Here is a 16,053-nt window from a genome sequence, read left to right as displayed (position 1 = left end):
TCTCTGCCTGCCTCTCTGCCTACTTGTGATTTCTCTCTGTCAAATAAATAAATAAAATCCTTAAAAAAAAAAAAAACTAAAGAAAAAATTTTTTAAAAAAAGGAAGAGAAACTACATTTACAGTAGTGTACTGATTTTACCAAAAATAATCCATATTTAAGTGGACCTAACCAGTTCAAACCCACATTGTTCAAGGGTCAATAGTACCATATTATACTATCATTTAGCATGACCACTGAGGGAACAGAGGAAAAAGTACATGGAATCTCTGCACTCATTCTTTATAAGTGTATATAAACATGTAATACTCTCAATAAAAATTTCAAAAGGAAAAAAAAAACTAAGTCAAAAGAAAAACACAAGAAACAAATATCAAGTGCCCTAAATGCAATGCGGTATCCTGGAATGGATCCAGAAACAGAACGATTGTGGGAAAAATGGTAATACCAAAATAAAATTTAGAGTTTCATTAATAGTAATGTATCAGTTAATTTTAGTTTTGGTATATTTATATATCATGGCAATATAAAATTTTAATATTAGGGGAAATGGATGAAGGGCATATGAGAATTCGTTAATATCTCTGCAACTTTTCTATAAACCTAAAATTATCCCAAAATAAAAAGTTTGTTTAAAAATAAATACAAGTGTATTTACACACCCAATACACACCCATTTATTCCAAGTATCCATATATTTCTAAAAGAGCTTTTGATGCACAGCCAGAGTTAACAACCACTGATCTGGTGCTTCCCCATCAGATGACTATTTATCTCTTCAGAGTTATCCAAGTATTTGGATAAGGAAGAAAGTATATTTTAAAAATTCAGATGGTCTATTGGGGCACCTGGGTGGCTCAGTTGGGTAAGCATCCAATTCGTGGTTTTAGCTCAGGTCATGATCTCAGGGTTGTGGAATCAAGCCCTAAATCAGGCACTGTGCTCATTCGGAGTCAGCTCAGTTCAGCTTTCCCTCTCACCCTCTCTCTATCTCTCCCCACACTGGTGCACTCGGTCTTTCCCTCATTCTCTTAAATCTTTAAAAAATTTAGATGGTCCAACTTCTTTTCAAAGAAATGGAACAAATAATCCTAAAACTTACATGGAACTAGAAAAGACCTCAAATAGCCAGAGGAATGTTGAAAAAGAAAACCGAAGTTGGCAGCATCACAATTCCAGACTTTAAGCTATATTACAAAGCTCTAACCATCAAGACAATATGGTACTGGCACAAAAACAGACATATAGTTCAATGGAACAGAACAGAGAATCCAGAAATGGACCCTCAACTCTATGGTCAACACATCTTCGACAAAGCAAGAAAGAATATTCAATGGAACAGATTACAGTCTCTTCAACAAATGGTGTTGGGAAAATTGGACAAAAACATACAGAAGAATGAAACTGGACCATTTCCTTACATCACACACGAAAATAGACTCAAAATGGATGAAAGACCTCAATGTCACACAGGAATCCATCAAAGTCATTGAGGAGAAATCCTTGAGTAGCAACCTCTTCGACCTCAGCCGCAGCAGCTTCTTCCTAGAAACATCACCAAAGGCAAAGGAAGCCAGGGCAAAAACGAACTACTGGGACTTCATCAAGATCAAAAGCTTCTGCACAGCAAAAAAAAAAACTCAACAAAACCAAAAGACAGCTGAGAGAATGAGAGACGATATTTGCAAATAATATATCAGATAAAGGGCTAGTATCCAAAATCTATAAAGAACTTAACAAATTCAACAGCCGAAGAATAATCCAACCAAGAAATGGGCAGAAGACATGAACAGACATTTCTGCAAAGAAGACATCCAAATGGCTAACAGACACATGAAAAAGAGCTCCACGTCACTCAGCATCAGTGAGATACCACCTCACACCAGTCAGAATGGCTAAAATGAACAAGTCAGGAAACGACAGGTGTTGGCAAGGATGTGGAGAAAGGGGAACCCTCCTACAGTGTTTATGGGAATGCAAGCTGGTGCAGTCACTCTGGAAAACAGTATGGAGGTTCCTAAAAAAGTTGAAAATAGAGCTACCCTATGACCCAGCAATCTCACTACTGGTATTTACTCTAAAGATACAAATGTAGTGATCTGAGAGGGCATATGCACTTGAATGTTTACAGGAGAAGTGTCCACAGTAGCCAAACTATGGAAAGACACTAGATGTCCATAAACAGAAGAATGGATAAAGAAGATGTGCGTGTGCATGCACACACGCGCACACACACACACACACTGGAATACTAAGCAGCCATCAAAAAATGCAATCTTGCCATTTGCAACAACGTGGATGGAACTAAACGGTATTATGCTAAGCAAAATAAGTCAATCAGAGAAAGACAATTATCATATGATCTCACTGATATGATTAATTTTAGAGACAGAGTGGGGGGTCACGGGGGGAAGGGAGGGAAAAATGAAACAAGATGGGACCAGGGAAGGAGACAAACCATAAGAAACTCTTAATCTCAGGAAACAAATGAGGGTTGCTGGAGGGCAGGAGGGTGGGAGGAATGGGGTGCCTGGTGATAGACATGGGGGAGGGTATGTGCTATGGTGAGTGCTGTGAATTGTGTAAGACTGACGATTCACAGACCTGTACCCCTGAAAAAAATAATACATTATATGTTAATAAAAAAATTTAGATGGTCTTCATTAATGATACAGGTTAACCTTACTACAATAAATATCACCAGAAAAAATGGTTATCATATACAAAGTGTTTTTGAGGCTAACGTGTAACTGTTTGGTTGATGTGGTTAAAATAAGGAATATTACATGAGCAATGCTTTTTTTCCCTTGTCCTTTCAGGGACAAATAAAAATTAGGTTTGCATCTTCCAGAACACTCTAGGCCCATCCCCACTTCAGCTATAGATAATTCACTGGGGTACCCACTATGCACAACACTCCAAGAAGCCCCAGCAAACACTCACTTCAGCTCCACTTGTACCTCCAGGATGACATACTGTGCACGGAGAACACCAGAATCCTCTGATCTGTACCCACTTCAGCTCCAGCCATCACACCAGACTGGTCCCAGAGGAAGGTGCCCTGGGACACCCAGCCTACACCCACTAAAGCTCCAGCCAACCAGCTGCCTGACACATATAGTCTCTATAGTAAATGCCCCTACACAAGGCAATTCCTCCAATTCTAGGAGAAGTAGTTTTCCACCTAATTCATAGAAACAAACACAGAGAGTCAGACAAAATGAGGAGACAAAGGAATACAACCCAAATGAAAGAATAAGACAAAAACCTCAAAAAAGAACTAAACCAAATGGAGATAAGCAACCTATCTGATAAAGAGTTCAAGATAATAATCATAACGATGCTCATTTGACTTCAGCGAAGACTGCATGAACTCAGAGAAACTTCAAAAAAGAGATAGATAATATTAAAAAAAAAAACAATCACAGCTGAAGTATACAATAACTGAAATGTAAAATACATTAGGGGGAATCAGCAGCAGATCAGAAGGTATAGAAGAATATATCAATGATCTGGAAAACAGGGTAATGGAAAGAAAGCACATGTGCTGAAAAAAAAAAGTACTTTTTCATATGAGGATAAGTTAAGGGATCTCTGGGACAATACCAAGCATTCTAACACTCACATAATAGGGCTCCCAAACAGAAAGAGAGAGAAGAGGGCAGAAAAATAACTCAAAAAAATAATAGCTGAAAACTTCTCTGACCTGGGTAAGAAAACAGACATCCAAGTCCAGGAATCACAAAGAGCCCAAACAAGATGGATCCAAAGAGTTCCACGCCAGGATACAAATTAGTTAAAATGTCAAAAATTAAAGATAGAGAAGCTAAAAATCAGCAAGAGAAAAGCTACATGTTGTATATAAGGAAACCCTATAGGAGTAGCAGCTTTGATGGGAATGGTATGATATATTCAAAGTGATGAAAAAACCTTATAACCAAGAATACTCTACCCAGCAAAGTTATCATTCAGAATTTAAGAAGAAATAGTTTCCCAGACAAACAAAAGTTAAAGCATTTCATCACCACATAAGAAATTTATGAGAAATATTAAAGGGACTACTTTAAATGGAGAATAAGAGGCAATAATTAGAAACAAATTTCATGAGTAAAAGCAAACATACAGTAAAGGTAGTAAATCAATCTCTTATAAAACTAGTATGAAAGTGTAAAAGACAAATGTAGTAAAATCAATTATATCTAAAAAATTAGTTAAGGTCCAGGAAATAAAAATACACAAAATAAATATACAAAATATGTATTTTGTGTATTAATAAAATATGACATATATATATGACAAAATATATACACAAAACTTGGAGGGGGGATAAAAAAATTTTATGTTTTTAGAATGTGTTCAAACTTCAGCAACCACCAACTTAAAATATAAAATAGACTGCTACATACATAGGATATCATATATAAACCTCATGGTAACAAGAAACCAAAAACCTGTAATAGATATGCAAAAATAAAAAGAAAGGAATCCAAGCATAACACTAAAAAAATAATAAATCACAAAGATAAAGAGGAAAAAGGACCAGAGAAGAACCATAAAAAGAACCAGTAAACAACAAAATGGCAGTAAGTATATACATATCAGTAATTACTTTAAACGTATATGCACTAAAAGCTCCGGTCAAAAGACACAGGATAACAAATGGATTAAAAACAAAAAACAAACAAACAAACAAAAAACTAAGACACATCTACATGATGCCTTACAAGAGACACACTTCAGACCTAAAGACACATACATATTGAAAGTAAAGGGCGGGAAAAAATATACCATGCAAATGGAAGTATTTAAAAAAGAAAAAAGCCAAGGTGGCAATATGTCAAAGTAGACTTTAAAACAAAAACTGTAACAAGAGACAAATAAAGGCATTACATAATGATAAAGAGATCAATTCAGTAAGAAAATATAACCATTGTAAACATCTATGCACCCAACATAGGAACACCTAAATACATTAAGTGAATATTAGAAGACATAAAGGGAGAAGCTGATAATAATGCATTAATAGTAGGGGACTTGAACACCCACCTACACTTGAACACCCACTTACATCAACGAACAGATCACTCAAACAGAAAATAAGGAAGCAATGTCTCTGAACAACACAGTAGACCACATAGACTTAACAAATATTAATGTAACATTCCATCCAAAAACAGCAGAATACACATTCTTTTTAAATCCTTTTCATTCTCCAGAATAGATCATTTTAAGCCAAAAACAAGACTCAATAAATTTAAGAATACTGAAACTATATCAAGCTTCTTTTCCAAGCACAACAGTATGAAGCTAGGAATCAAATACAAGACAAAACTGCAAAAAAACAGAAACACATGGAGGCCAAACAACATGCTATTAAACAACAAATGAATCAATAAAGAAACCAAAAAGGAAATGAAAAAATTGATGGAGACAGATGAAAATGAAAACGCAATGATCCAAAATCTCTGGGATGCAGCAAAAGCAGTTCTAAAGAGGGAAGTGTATAAGGATACAGCCTTACCTCAAGAAACAAGAAAAATCTCAAAAGAATTTAAACTTACATCTAAAGGAGCTAGAAAAAGAACAAATCCTAAAGTTAGTAGGAGAAAGTAAATAATAAAGGTGAGAATAGAAATAAATGAAATGGCGGGTGCCTGAGTGGCTCAGTGGGTTAAGCCTCTGCCTTCGGCTCACGTCATGATCTCAGGGTTCTGGGATCGAGTCCCGCATCAGGCCCTCTGCCTGGTAGGGAGCCTGCTTCCTCCTCTCTCTCTCTGCCTGTCTCTCTACCTACTTGTGATCTCTATCAAATAAACAAATAATCTTTAAAAAAAAAAAAAGAAAGAAATGAAATGGAGATTAAAATCAATAGAGAAGATCAATGAAACCAAGAGCTGGTTCTTTGAAAAGACAAACAAAAGTGATATATCTTTAGCCAGAGTCATTAAGGAAAAAAGAGAGGATTCAAACAAATAGTATCAAAAATGAAACACAAAACAAACCAACACTACAAAAATGCAAAAATCTCTAATAGAATACTACACAAAATTATATGCCAACAAACTGCACAACCTAGAAAATGGGTAATTCCTTAGAACATACAATCTCCCAAAACTGAATCAGGAAGAAATAGAAAATATAAACAGACCAATTACTAGTAACAAAATTGAATCAGTAATCAAAAAATTCCCAAGAAATAAAAGTTCAGAACCAGATGGCTTCACAGGTGAATTCTACCAAACATTTAAATAAAGAGTTTAATACCTACTCTTTCAAACTATCCCAAAAAATAAAAGATGAAGGAATGCTTCCAAATTCATTCCATGAGCCAGAACTGCCCTGATACCAAAACCAATGACACTACTAAAAAAAGAAAACTATAGGTTTTCCTAATATCCCTAATAAACATACAAGGCAAAAATCCTCATCAAAGTATTAGCAAACCAAATTCAACAACACATTGGAAGGCTCATTTATCACAACCAAGTGGGATTTATTCTAGGAATGCCAGAGTGGTTCAATATCCACAAATCAATCAACTTTATACATCACACTAACAAAATGAAATTTAAAAACCATACGGTCATCTCAATAGACTCAGAAAGCTTTTGACAAAATTCGACAACTGTTCATGATAAATCTCAACAAAGTGGATATGGAGGGAATATAATTCAATATAATAAAGGCCATGTATGACAAATCCAGCTAACATCATACTCCATAGTGAAAAACTGAAAGCTTTTTCCTTTCAGGAAAAAGACAAGGATGTCCATTGTTGCCATTTATTTAACACAGTACTAGAGATCCTAGCTATAGCAATCAGAAAGGAAAAAGAAATAAAAGGTACCCAAATTGGTAAGGAAGAACTAAAACTGTCACTATTTGCAAATAACACGATACTATATACAGAACACCTTAAAAACTCCATCAATAATCTATTAGAATAAATGAATTCAGTAAAGTTGCAGGATACAAAATTAATATATAGAAATCTGTTGCATTTCTGTACACTAATAATGAAGTAACTGAAAGAGAAATTAAAACAATCCCATTTACAATTGCACCAAAAAGAACAAGTGAAAGACCCGTACTCTGAAAAAGATAAAATACCAATGAAAGAAATTAAAGATGACACAAATGAAAAGATACACCACATTCATGCATTAGAAGAACAAATATTGTTAAAATGTCAACACAACCCAAAGCAATCCAATTCCTATCAAAATATCAACAGTGGGGGCACCTGGGTGGCTCAGTGCGTTAAAGCCTCTGCCTTCAGCTCAGGTAATGATCTCAGGGTCCTGGGATCGAGCCCTGCATCAGGCTCTCTACTCAGCAGGGAGCCTGCTTCCCCCTCTCTCTCTCTCTGCCTACTGGTCTGCCTACTTGTGATCTCTGCCTGTCAAATAAATAAATAAGATCTATAAATTAAATATAAATAAAATTTTTTTAAAAAATATCAACAGTCATTTTTTAAGATTTATTTGAGAGGAGAGAGAAAAAAAAAAAAAGAGGCGTAGCAGAAGGAGAGGGAGAATCCCAAGTAGACTTCCCATTGAGCATGGACCCTGATGCAGAGCTTAGTCTCGTGACCCTGAGACCATGACCTGAGCCAAACCAAAAGTCAGATGCTCCAATACCACCAGTATTTTTCACAGAACTAAATAAATAACCCTAAAATTTATGTGGAACCAAAAAAGATCCTGAATAGCCAAAGCAACCTTGAAAAAGAACAAAGTTGGAGGTATCACAATCCCGGATTTCAAGACATCTACAAAGGTATGGTAATCAAAATAGTATGAGATTGGCACAAAATTGGACACATGGATCAACTGAACAGACGCCCAGAAATAAATTCATGCTTATATGTTCAACTAATTTATAACAAAGGAGGTAAGAATATACAATGGGCAAAAGAAAGTCTTTTTCAGTAAACTGGGCAGTTACATGCAAAAGAATTTAACTGGACCACTTTCTTACACTATACACAAAAATAAACTCAAGGGCGCCTGGGTGGCTCAGTGGGTTAAGCCTCTACCTTCGGCTCAGGTCATGATCTCAGGGTCCTGGAATCGAGTTCCGCATTGGGCTCTCTGCTCGGCAGGGAGCCTGCTTCCTCCTCTCTCTCTCTCTCTCTACCTGCCTCTCTGCCTACTTGTGATCTTTTTCAAATAAATAAATAAATAAACAAACAAACATAAAATAGATTAAAGACCCAAATGTGAGACGTCAAACCATAAAGCTCCTAAAAGAAAACATAGGCAGTAATCTCTTGGACACCAGCCTTAGTAACATTTTTCTAGATATGTCTCCTCTGGCAGGGGAAATGAAAGCATAAATAAACTACTGGGACCACATCAAACTAAAGAACTTTTGCACAACAAAGGAAACCAAAATGAAAAGACAACTTACTGAATGGGAGAATATATTTGCAAATGACATATCCAATAAGGGGTTCATATCCAAAATACATAAAAAACTTCTACAACTCAACACCAAAAATAATCCAAATAAAAAGGGACAGAAAATCTGAATAAACATTTTTTGAAAGAAACCATACAGATGGCCAACAAAAAAGATGCTGAACATTTTTAATCATAAGGGAAATGCAAAGTCAAAACCACAGTGAGAAATCACCTCATCCCCATCAGAATGGCTAGTATCAAGATAAGAAATAGGTAAGTGTTGGCAAGGAGATGGAGAAAAGGGAACCCTTGTGCACTGTTGGTGGGAATGTAAATTGTGCAACCACTGTTGAAAACAGTGTAAAGCTCCCTTAAAAAAAAAAAAATTAAAATAAAGATAGCATACAATCCAGTAATTCCACTACTGGGTATTTAGTCAAAGAAAATGAAAACACTAATTCAAAAATATATATGCACCCCTACATTTACTGCAGTATTATTTATAATAGCCAACTTATAGAAGCAACCTAAGTGTCTATCTACAGATGAATGCATAAAGCCCTAGTGTATATACAATGGAATATTAGTCAGCTATAAAAATAAATGAAATCTTGCCATCTGCGACAACATGGATAAACCTAGAGAGTATTATGCTAAGTAAAGTCAGTCAGACAGAGAAAGACAAATACCATATGATTTCACTCTTATGTGGAATCTAAAAATGGAAACAATAATAAATACAGAGAGCTGATAGTTGTCAGAAGGGAGGACAGTCAGGGGAGATAGCAAAATAAGTGAAGAATAAGAAAAGGTACAAACCTCCAGTTATAAAATAAACAGGTCACCGGAATGAAAAATACAGCATGGAGAATACAGTCAATAGTAGTGTAGTAACACTGTATGGTGACAGAATGTAACTACACTTACCATAGTGAGCACAGCAGAATGTATGGGGAGCTATCAAATCGCTATGTTATACACCCAGAAGTAACAAACTGTATGTCAACTACATGTCAATTTTTAAAAATCGGGTTTGCCTCAGATTGTGATTCAACTCACCAGGTGGTAGTGGCTTCATATCAGCATCAAACACCAGTAAGTCTTGTTCTCCTTCCCTGAACTCAACACGGAGAATGTCACTAAGAGCTCCAACAAGTTCTGTCACATTTAAGAAGCCCAATTTTTTTGGTGAAAGTTGCTCTTTAAAGATTATCTGTCAAAAAAACCCAAAAAAAAACAGAAATAACTTAAAACATACATAATAGGAATATAACATACACAGATGCCCTTAAACAAGGCCCCTAAATTTGGACTTAGTCAAACTAAATTTATAAGAGTCAGTGAACTCACATATTCCAGTAATACAAACCCAGAGACCTAAAATCATTTCCAGGCCAGTTTCAAGTTCCTTTGAAAGTATATGGTAAATTGAAGTGAAAAGTAGGAGGGCTTTTGACCTCCTATTTTTTTTTTTTAAGATTTTTTATTTTATTTATTTGACAGACAGAGATCACAAGTAGACAGACAGCGCCCCTTGACCTCCCATTTTTAACAATGTCTGATTATAAAGCAAAAGTCTTAAGGGGGGGGGGGCGATGCACAAAAGACAAAAGTCATAATAAAACTGGCTATTTTTTTTTTAATTTCTTTTCAGTGTAACAGATTTCATTGTTTATGCACCACACCCAGTGCTCCATGCAATACGTGCCCTCCATAATACCCACCACCAGGCTTACCCAACCTCCCACCCCCCCCACCCCCCCAAAACCCTCAGGTTGTTTTTCAGAGTCCATAGTCTCTCATGGTTCATCTCCCCTTCCAATTTCCCTCAACTCCCTTCTCCTCTCCATCTCCCCATGTCTATTTCTTATTTTCAGATAAAGTATTCACTACCACTTTCAACATGTAATAAAGTAATACTATTTTAAAATATTTCCTTAAAATCTTATGATTTCATCCTAGATGTTTGCATTAATAAGCAAGTGTCAGTGTATCTCCTACAGTACCGTTCGGTTTTCTGGACTTGCAAAAGAAAAATTATACCAAATATAGAAAAATATACATGGGATATATACAAAATACATTTGGTTTAAACTGCACAATTGGAAGTTTGCCCTTGTTAGTGACATCTCCCATTAAAATGTTCAAATTCCTAAACCTCTGTCTCCCTAACCATGGTAAAAGCCACAAACTAATCATCATTTTTTCTGTTCCTTTAGCTAGACCAGGAAATAAACACTTGCTCTGACTTCACCACCGTGGAGATAACTGGCAGGAACACAGAAGGTAAACACTCTAAAAGAACTAACTCCTGACAGAGGATGGACTGCTGTATACCTTCTTGTTCATGGACACTATGGGACCCAACTCAACTCTTTATGACTTTTCCCAAGACACTTGAAAAACAGGGGCCCAGCATCAGCCAAGTCATCGTTTTAAAGGGTTGCTAATATACATCTATAGCTAGTCATGAATATCCGAGAGAGAAAAGTCTGGTAGAAGAAAGGGGAAGGATGATGGTGAATGAAACTTCAATCTCTCCTTCTTAGCACATTATCTATTATGGCTTCTTTCCCTTTTATGTTCATTAGTCTCTTTACTGGTTTGTCTTCTCTGTAAAGTGACTCGTATGATGAATATGCAGGCCAGTCAAGCACAAGACTACGCTGGGAAGGATTTCATTAATTTTTTAATACATGTCATTTAGGAGTCTCAAAAAAGTATATGGCAAAACTAAGTCTCTGACCCAATCCCATCCTTCAGTGGCAAAGGATATCTCTTCCCTGGAGGTAACCAATTACTCCACGTTCTTACATAAACTCTAATTTCAGTTTCTTGAGCAACTTTCTAGAAACTGTCAAAATCTGAACACACGTCATATTTCAGCATAATAGATTATATCTATTGTACATTTTTCAGTTAATGCAGAGATAATCCCCTATCAGTACATGACACAGTTGAGTTCTGCTTTGTAGATGGAGAATTAGTATTAGTAGGTTGGTTCCATCCATTGATGGGTATGTCAGGTACATTTTTTCCCTAATTCCTTTGGTCCGTCTCCAGCTTTACAGACTCCCAACCATAAGCACTTCTCTCTTCCAATTCAATTTTAACTTAGAGTTTATATTTGTGCCTTCAAATATATGAATATATCCTATTACACAATTTATTTCCTCACTGTGCAGATTTTGCAAGGTGACACTCCAGTGCAAAAACTGTTTTCTGGATCAAAGGCTTGGTCAGACTCATGCTCTGTGACTCTAAGTGATGCTGTATAATTTATAAAGAGGCATGTAATGTCTGGTTATCTCTTTTTTGGTGGTGTCAGGAGCCATTCCTGGTCCATACCTAGATCTGCTATTTTATTAAGGGTTTTAACATAGTGAAATTCTATCAATTCTTTTTTGTTACTTAGTTGGAACATTTTATGGATATGCTCCCCTCATCAGCTACCGCGTTACCCAGTCATACCAGTTCATTTAGCAAAGCCAGGGTAAGTGATTGGCTTTCTCTTTATTATTTTTCAAGAAAATAAATTGGTTTTCTATCATCCTCTATGATGACCAGTTAGTTTTTAATATCATAGGAACTCAAAGAATTAAACATTTGATGGGCTTCAAACCACTGCACGTATTATCCTTACTGATGATTCCTGAAATAAGTCTTCAAATGGATTCCTAAGCCCTTCTGATGTGAACCTAGTCTTTAATAGGTTCCTTATTAGTCTGTAATGAAAAGATATTCCAGGTTCTGTTTATGCAACTATAATATGCTTATACACACAATTAAAATTATCCCATAATTGCTTCCATATATCCCATAATTATTACTATGCTCTATACCACATTATACAACAGTCTCAAAATTGAGTAACAGGGCTAACATTAGCACCATCAATATAATAAAAGCAATTAAACTTTAATGCCTATGCTGACTACTTCTCTGTCATCGTGAAATTGTTCTTTATCTACATTGTCAGACTATATAGCCATCAGGTACTATCTCCTTCTAACCCTCAATGCTCTTACTTTTACAAGGAGCGCTCACTGTCAGTTCTTTTGTTGTTACCTCTCAATAGTTCTGGTTTTCTTAAGTTCATTCAACAGTAGATTCCTTGAGAAGGACTCATAAGAACAATAGTTCTTGAATTCTCACATGGTGATGACAGCTTCCCTGGAGCTCTATACTTGAAGGTTAATTTTGCTAGCTCTAAGATCCTTGGCCTACATTTTTTTTTCCTTGAGTATATGAAATATGTTACACCCTTTTCTTCTAGCATAAAATACTGCTGTGAAAATATCTATAATCTAATTCTGTCTCTTTATAAATCACTTGCTCTTTTTGTTTAGATGTCCAAAGGATTATTCATTTCCTTTAAGTCCAGTAATTTGATGTGGGTCTTTCTGGTGAACATTGCCAAGTATGTCATATGTTCTTTCAATACACAGCTTCAAATCTTCCATTTTAGTAAAGTTCACTCAAACTACAGTTTTCAGTATTTGTTCTGTTCTACTCTTTGGTTTTATTATTTATATGTTGGCTCTTCTCTGCATTTTTTTTAAGATTTTATTTATTTATTTGACAGAGATATCACAAGCAGGCAGAGAGGCAGGCAGAGAGAGAGGGAGGAAGCAGTCTCCCCGCTGAGCAGAGAGCCCGATGTGGGGCTCGATCCCAGGACTCTGGGATCATGACCTAAGCCAAATGCAAAGGCTTTAACCCACTGAGTCACCCAGGCGCCCCTCTCTGCATGTTTTCAAAATCTGTTACTTTCTCTTACATCTTTACCTTTGTTCATTTTTTCTCACATATTCTTATAGAAAATTTCAAACATGGGGCACCTGGATGGCTCAGTTGTCAAGTGCCTGCCTTCAGCTCAGGTCATGATCTCAGGTTCCTGGGATCGAGCCCCGCATCAGACTCCCTGCCCAGCGAGGCATCTGCTTCTACCTCTCCCATTCCCCCTGCTTGTGTTCTCTCTCTGTCAAATAAATAAATAAAATCTTTAAAAAAAAAAAGTCAAACCTGGCAGAAGGTGAAAAACTTGGACAGTGAACATCTACCAGGCTCAGTGATGTAATTATTAGTATTCTCCTATATTTGCTTTATCATCTACCCATCCACCTACTGATCATGTTATCCTTTTATACATTTCAGAGTAACCTGCAAACATCAATACCTGTCACCCCAAAGTAAGTTAGCATGCACATAATTAACTGGTTTCAATACGTTAGTTTTTTTGTTGTTGTTGTTGTTTTTTAAAGATTATTTATTTATTTGATAGAGAGAGATCACAAGTAGATAGAGAGGCAGGCACAGAGAGAGAGAGAGAGAGAGGGAAGCAGGCTCCCTGCCGAGCAGAGAGCCCGATGCGGGACTCGATCCCAGGACCCCGAGATCATGACCTGAGCCGAAGGCAGCGGCTTAACCCACTGAGCCACCCAGGCGCCCCCAATACGTTAGTTTTTTAAGGTAAAATTGACATATACTGAAACACTTTTTTAAAAGTTCAGGCGACCATTCAATGGCTTCGATAAAAGCAAAACTGTATAACCCAAACCCCCATTCAATACATAGAACACTTCCGTCAGCTCAGAAGTCCTCCCTTGCCTAGAGACAAATAAGTCTTTTCCACCACAGAGTTTGTGTGTGTGTTTAGCTATTCTAGCACTTCATATGGAAGACCTCCTGCAGTACTGTTCTGTGTAAGGCTTTGTTCACCAGCAAGTGCTTCTCAGATTCATCCATGTTGGTTCATGTATTAGTTTATGTCTTCTTAAAGGTGTTTCACTGTAAAAATACACCACAATTTTCTTATTCATTTTCCCATTGGTAAATAATAGCGTTGTTTTCAATTTGGGCTATTTAGTATAAAGCTGTTATGAATAATACGCACAAGTCTTTTGGAGAAGGGACACAGGCTTTGATTTTTCTTGGGAAACATCTGGGTCAAGGGGGTAAATATATGGTTATTTTATAAGAAACAGAACAATTTCGAAAGTAGTTGTACCATTTTATACTTGCATTAAAATGTATGAGAGTTTACTATGGTGCATGCACACATCTGCATTTGCAAACTGTTTGTGTTTTGCCATTTTTTTAATGGATTGCCGGCTTTCTGTAATGGAGCTACAAAAGGTTCTTTATGTATCCTGGATTTAAGTCTTTTTTTAGATGTATGATTGTTAAATATTTCTTCCCAGCCTGTGATCTGCCTATTAATTTTTAAGTAGTCTCCTAAATATAATTTTAATAAAATCTCATTATCAATTTTCCTTTAAACGATTATTGCTTTCTATGTCATAAGAAACTCTTTATCTATCCCCAGGTTGTGAATATGTGTTTTCTTCAAGATGCTTTAATTTTCAACCTTTTCATTTGGGTCTATAATATCTCTCAAATTAACTTTTGTACATGGTACGAGGATGAGGCTGAGGTTCTTTTTTCTCCTTTAGGGATATTCAGTTGTTCCAGCACCATTTGCCAAACATATTCCCATTTAATTCCTTTGGCACCTCTGTCAAAAATCACTTGAGCGCATATCAGTGGATCTCTTCATGTTCCTATATGACAAATTCATGGGTTTTTTTCAATGTTTACAGCCCGCGGTGGTGGGGGACAAACAGCCCACAAGAATTGTGATGAAGAATATAATGAATCTAGCGCATAACAACAATATTAAGACTTCTCACCCACGAATGTGTTACCTCTTGCATTTCTCTCAGCAATGTTTAGTAGTTTTCATTGTAGATGTCTTAGATTTCTTTGTTAATCTTATTTTCAAGTTATTAAGTTTGACAGAAATTTCTAAATTTCTGCCTTTATATAGAAATGTAACAGGTTTTTCAAATATTAACCTATATCTTTGGCCTCAGTAAATTCACTTGTTAGTTCTAGAAGTTTTTTCATGGATTCCTGAATATATTCTACATAGATAGAATATCATAATGTTTTTATAATATTATAATATATATTCCCTTGTCATTTTATATCTGTAGGATCTATAATGACAAAATCTCTTTCATTATACTGCAATGTGTCATTTTTTTCTTTTTAAGTTTCCAGTGGTTCACCAATTTTGAACTTCCAAAGAATTAATATTTGGCTTTAATTTTCTCTTAAGTGCTAATTTATTGGTTTCTATCCTTAGCTTCATCACTTCGTTCCTCCTACTTGTTCTGAGTTTACCTTGCCCCTCTTTTTCTAGCCTGTTTAAGGTAGACCCCTAGGTCAAAGACGATTTTATCGTTTTCTTCTTTTCTAAGTTAGACATTTCAGAGCTATCAATTCCCCTGTGAGGACTGCTTTGGCTACATCTCACAGATTTTGATACACTGTATTTTCTTTTCTTTTCCTTTTCTTTTTTTGAAATGCTGTATTTTCATTATCATTCCATTGGAAATATTTTCTAATTTCCCTAATAATGATTTAGAAAAATGGTGTTTAATTTTCAAATTATCTGAAAGGTTAAATTCTTAAATAAGCTGTTGTTTGACCTGTAATTCTATCCCTTCTTAATCAGAAAGCATACTCTAAGATTTCAGTATTTGAAGTTAGGGCTTAATTCTATAGCCAACTAATGTTATATCTTGGCAAATGTCTCATGCGTACTTGAATTGAAAGTATATTCTGCACTGTTGAGTCTCGTG

General features: G+C 35.9%; 1 protein-coding gene across 4 annotated transcripts in view; it reads right to left on the bottom strand.

Annotated features, from left to right (window-relative positions):
- The window catches only part of TDRD5 (tudor domain containing 5), an 87,207-nt gene that overhangs the window by 37,710 nt on the left and 33,444 nt on the right, over positions 1-16,053 (bottom strand). For all 4 annotated transcript variants that reach the window (XM_045983443.1, XM_045983444.1, XM_045983442.1 and 1 more), the window contains exon 6: positions 9,464-9,617. In XM_045983443.1, the coding sequence (XP_045839399.1) occupies positions 9,464-9,617 (154 nt within the window). The remainder of the gene's footprint in view (positions 1-9,463; positions 9,618-16,053) is intronic.

This window comes from Meles meles, chromosome 17 (assembly GCF_922984935.1).
Source record: "Meles meles chromosome 17, mMelMel3.1 paternal haplotype, whole genome shotgun sequence".
Taxonomy (NCBI): Eukaryota; Metazoa; Chordata; class Mammalia; order Carnivora; family Mustelidae; genus Meles; species Meles meles.
This window is presented reverse-complemented; position numbering and strand designations above follow the sequence as displayed.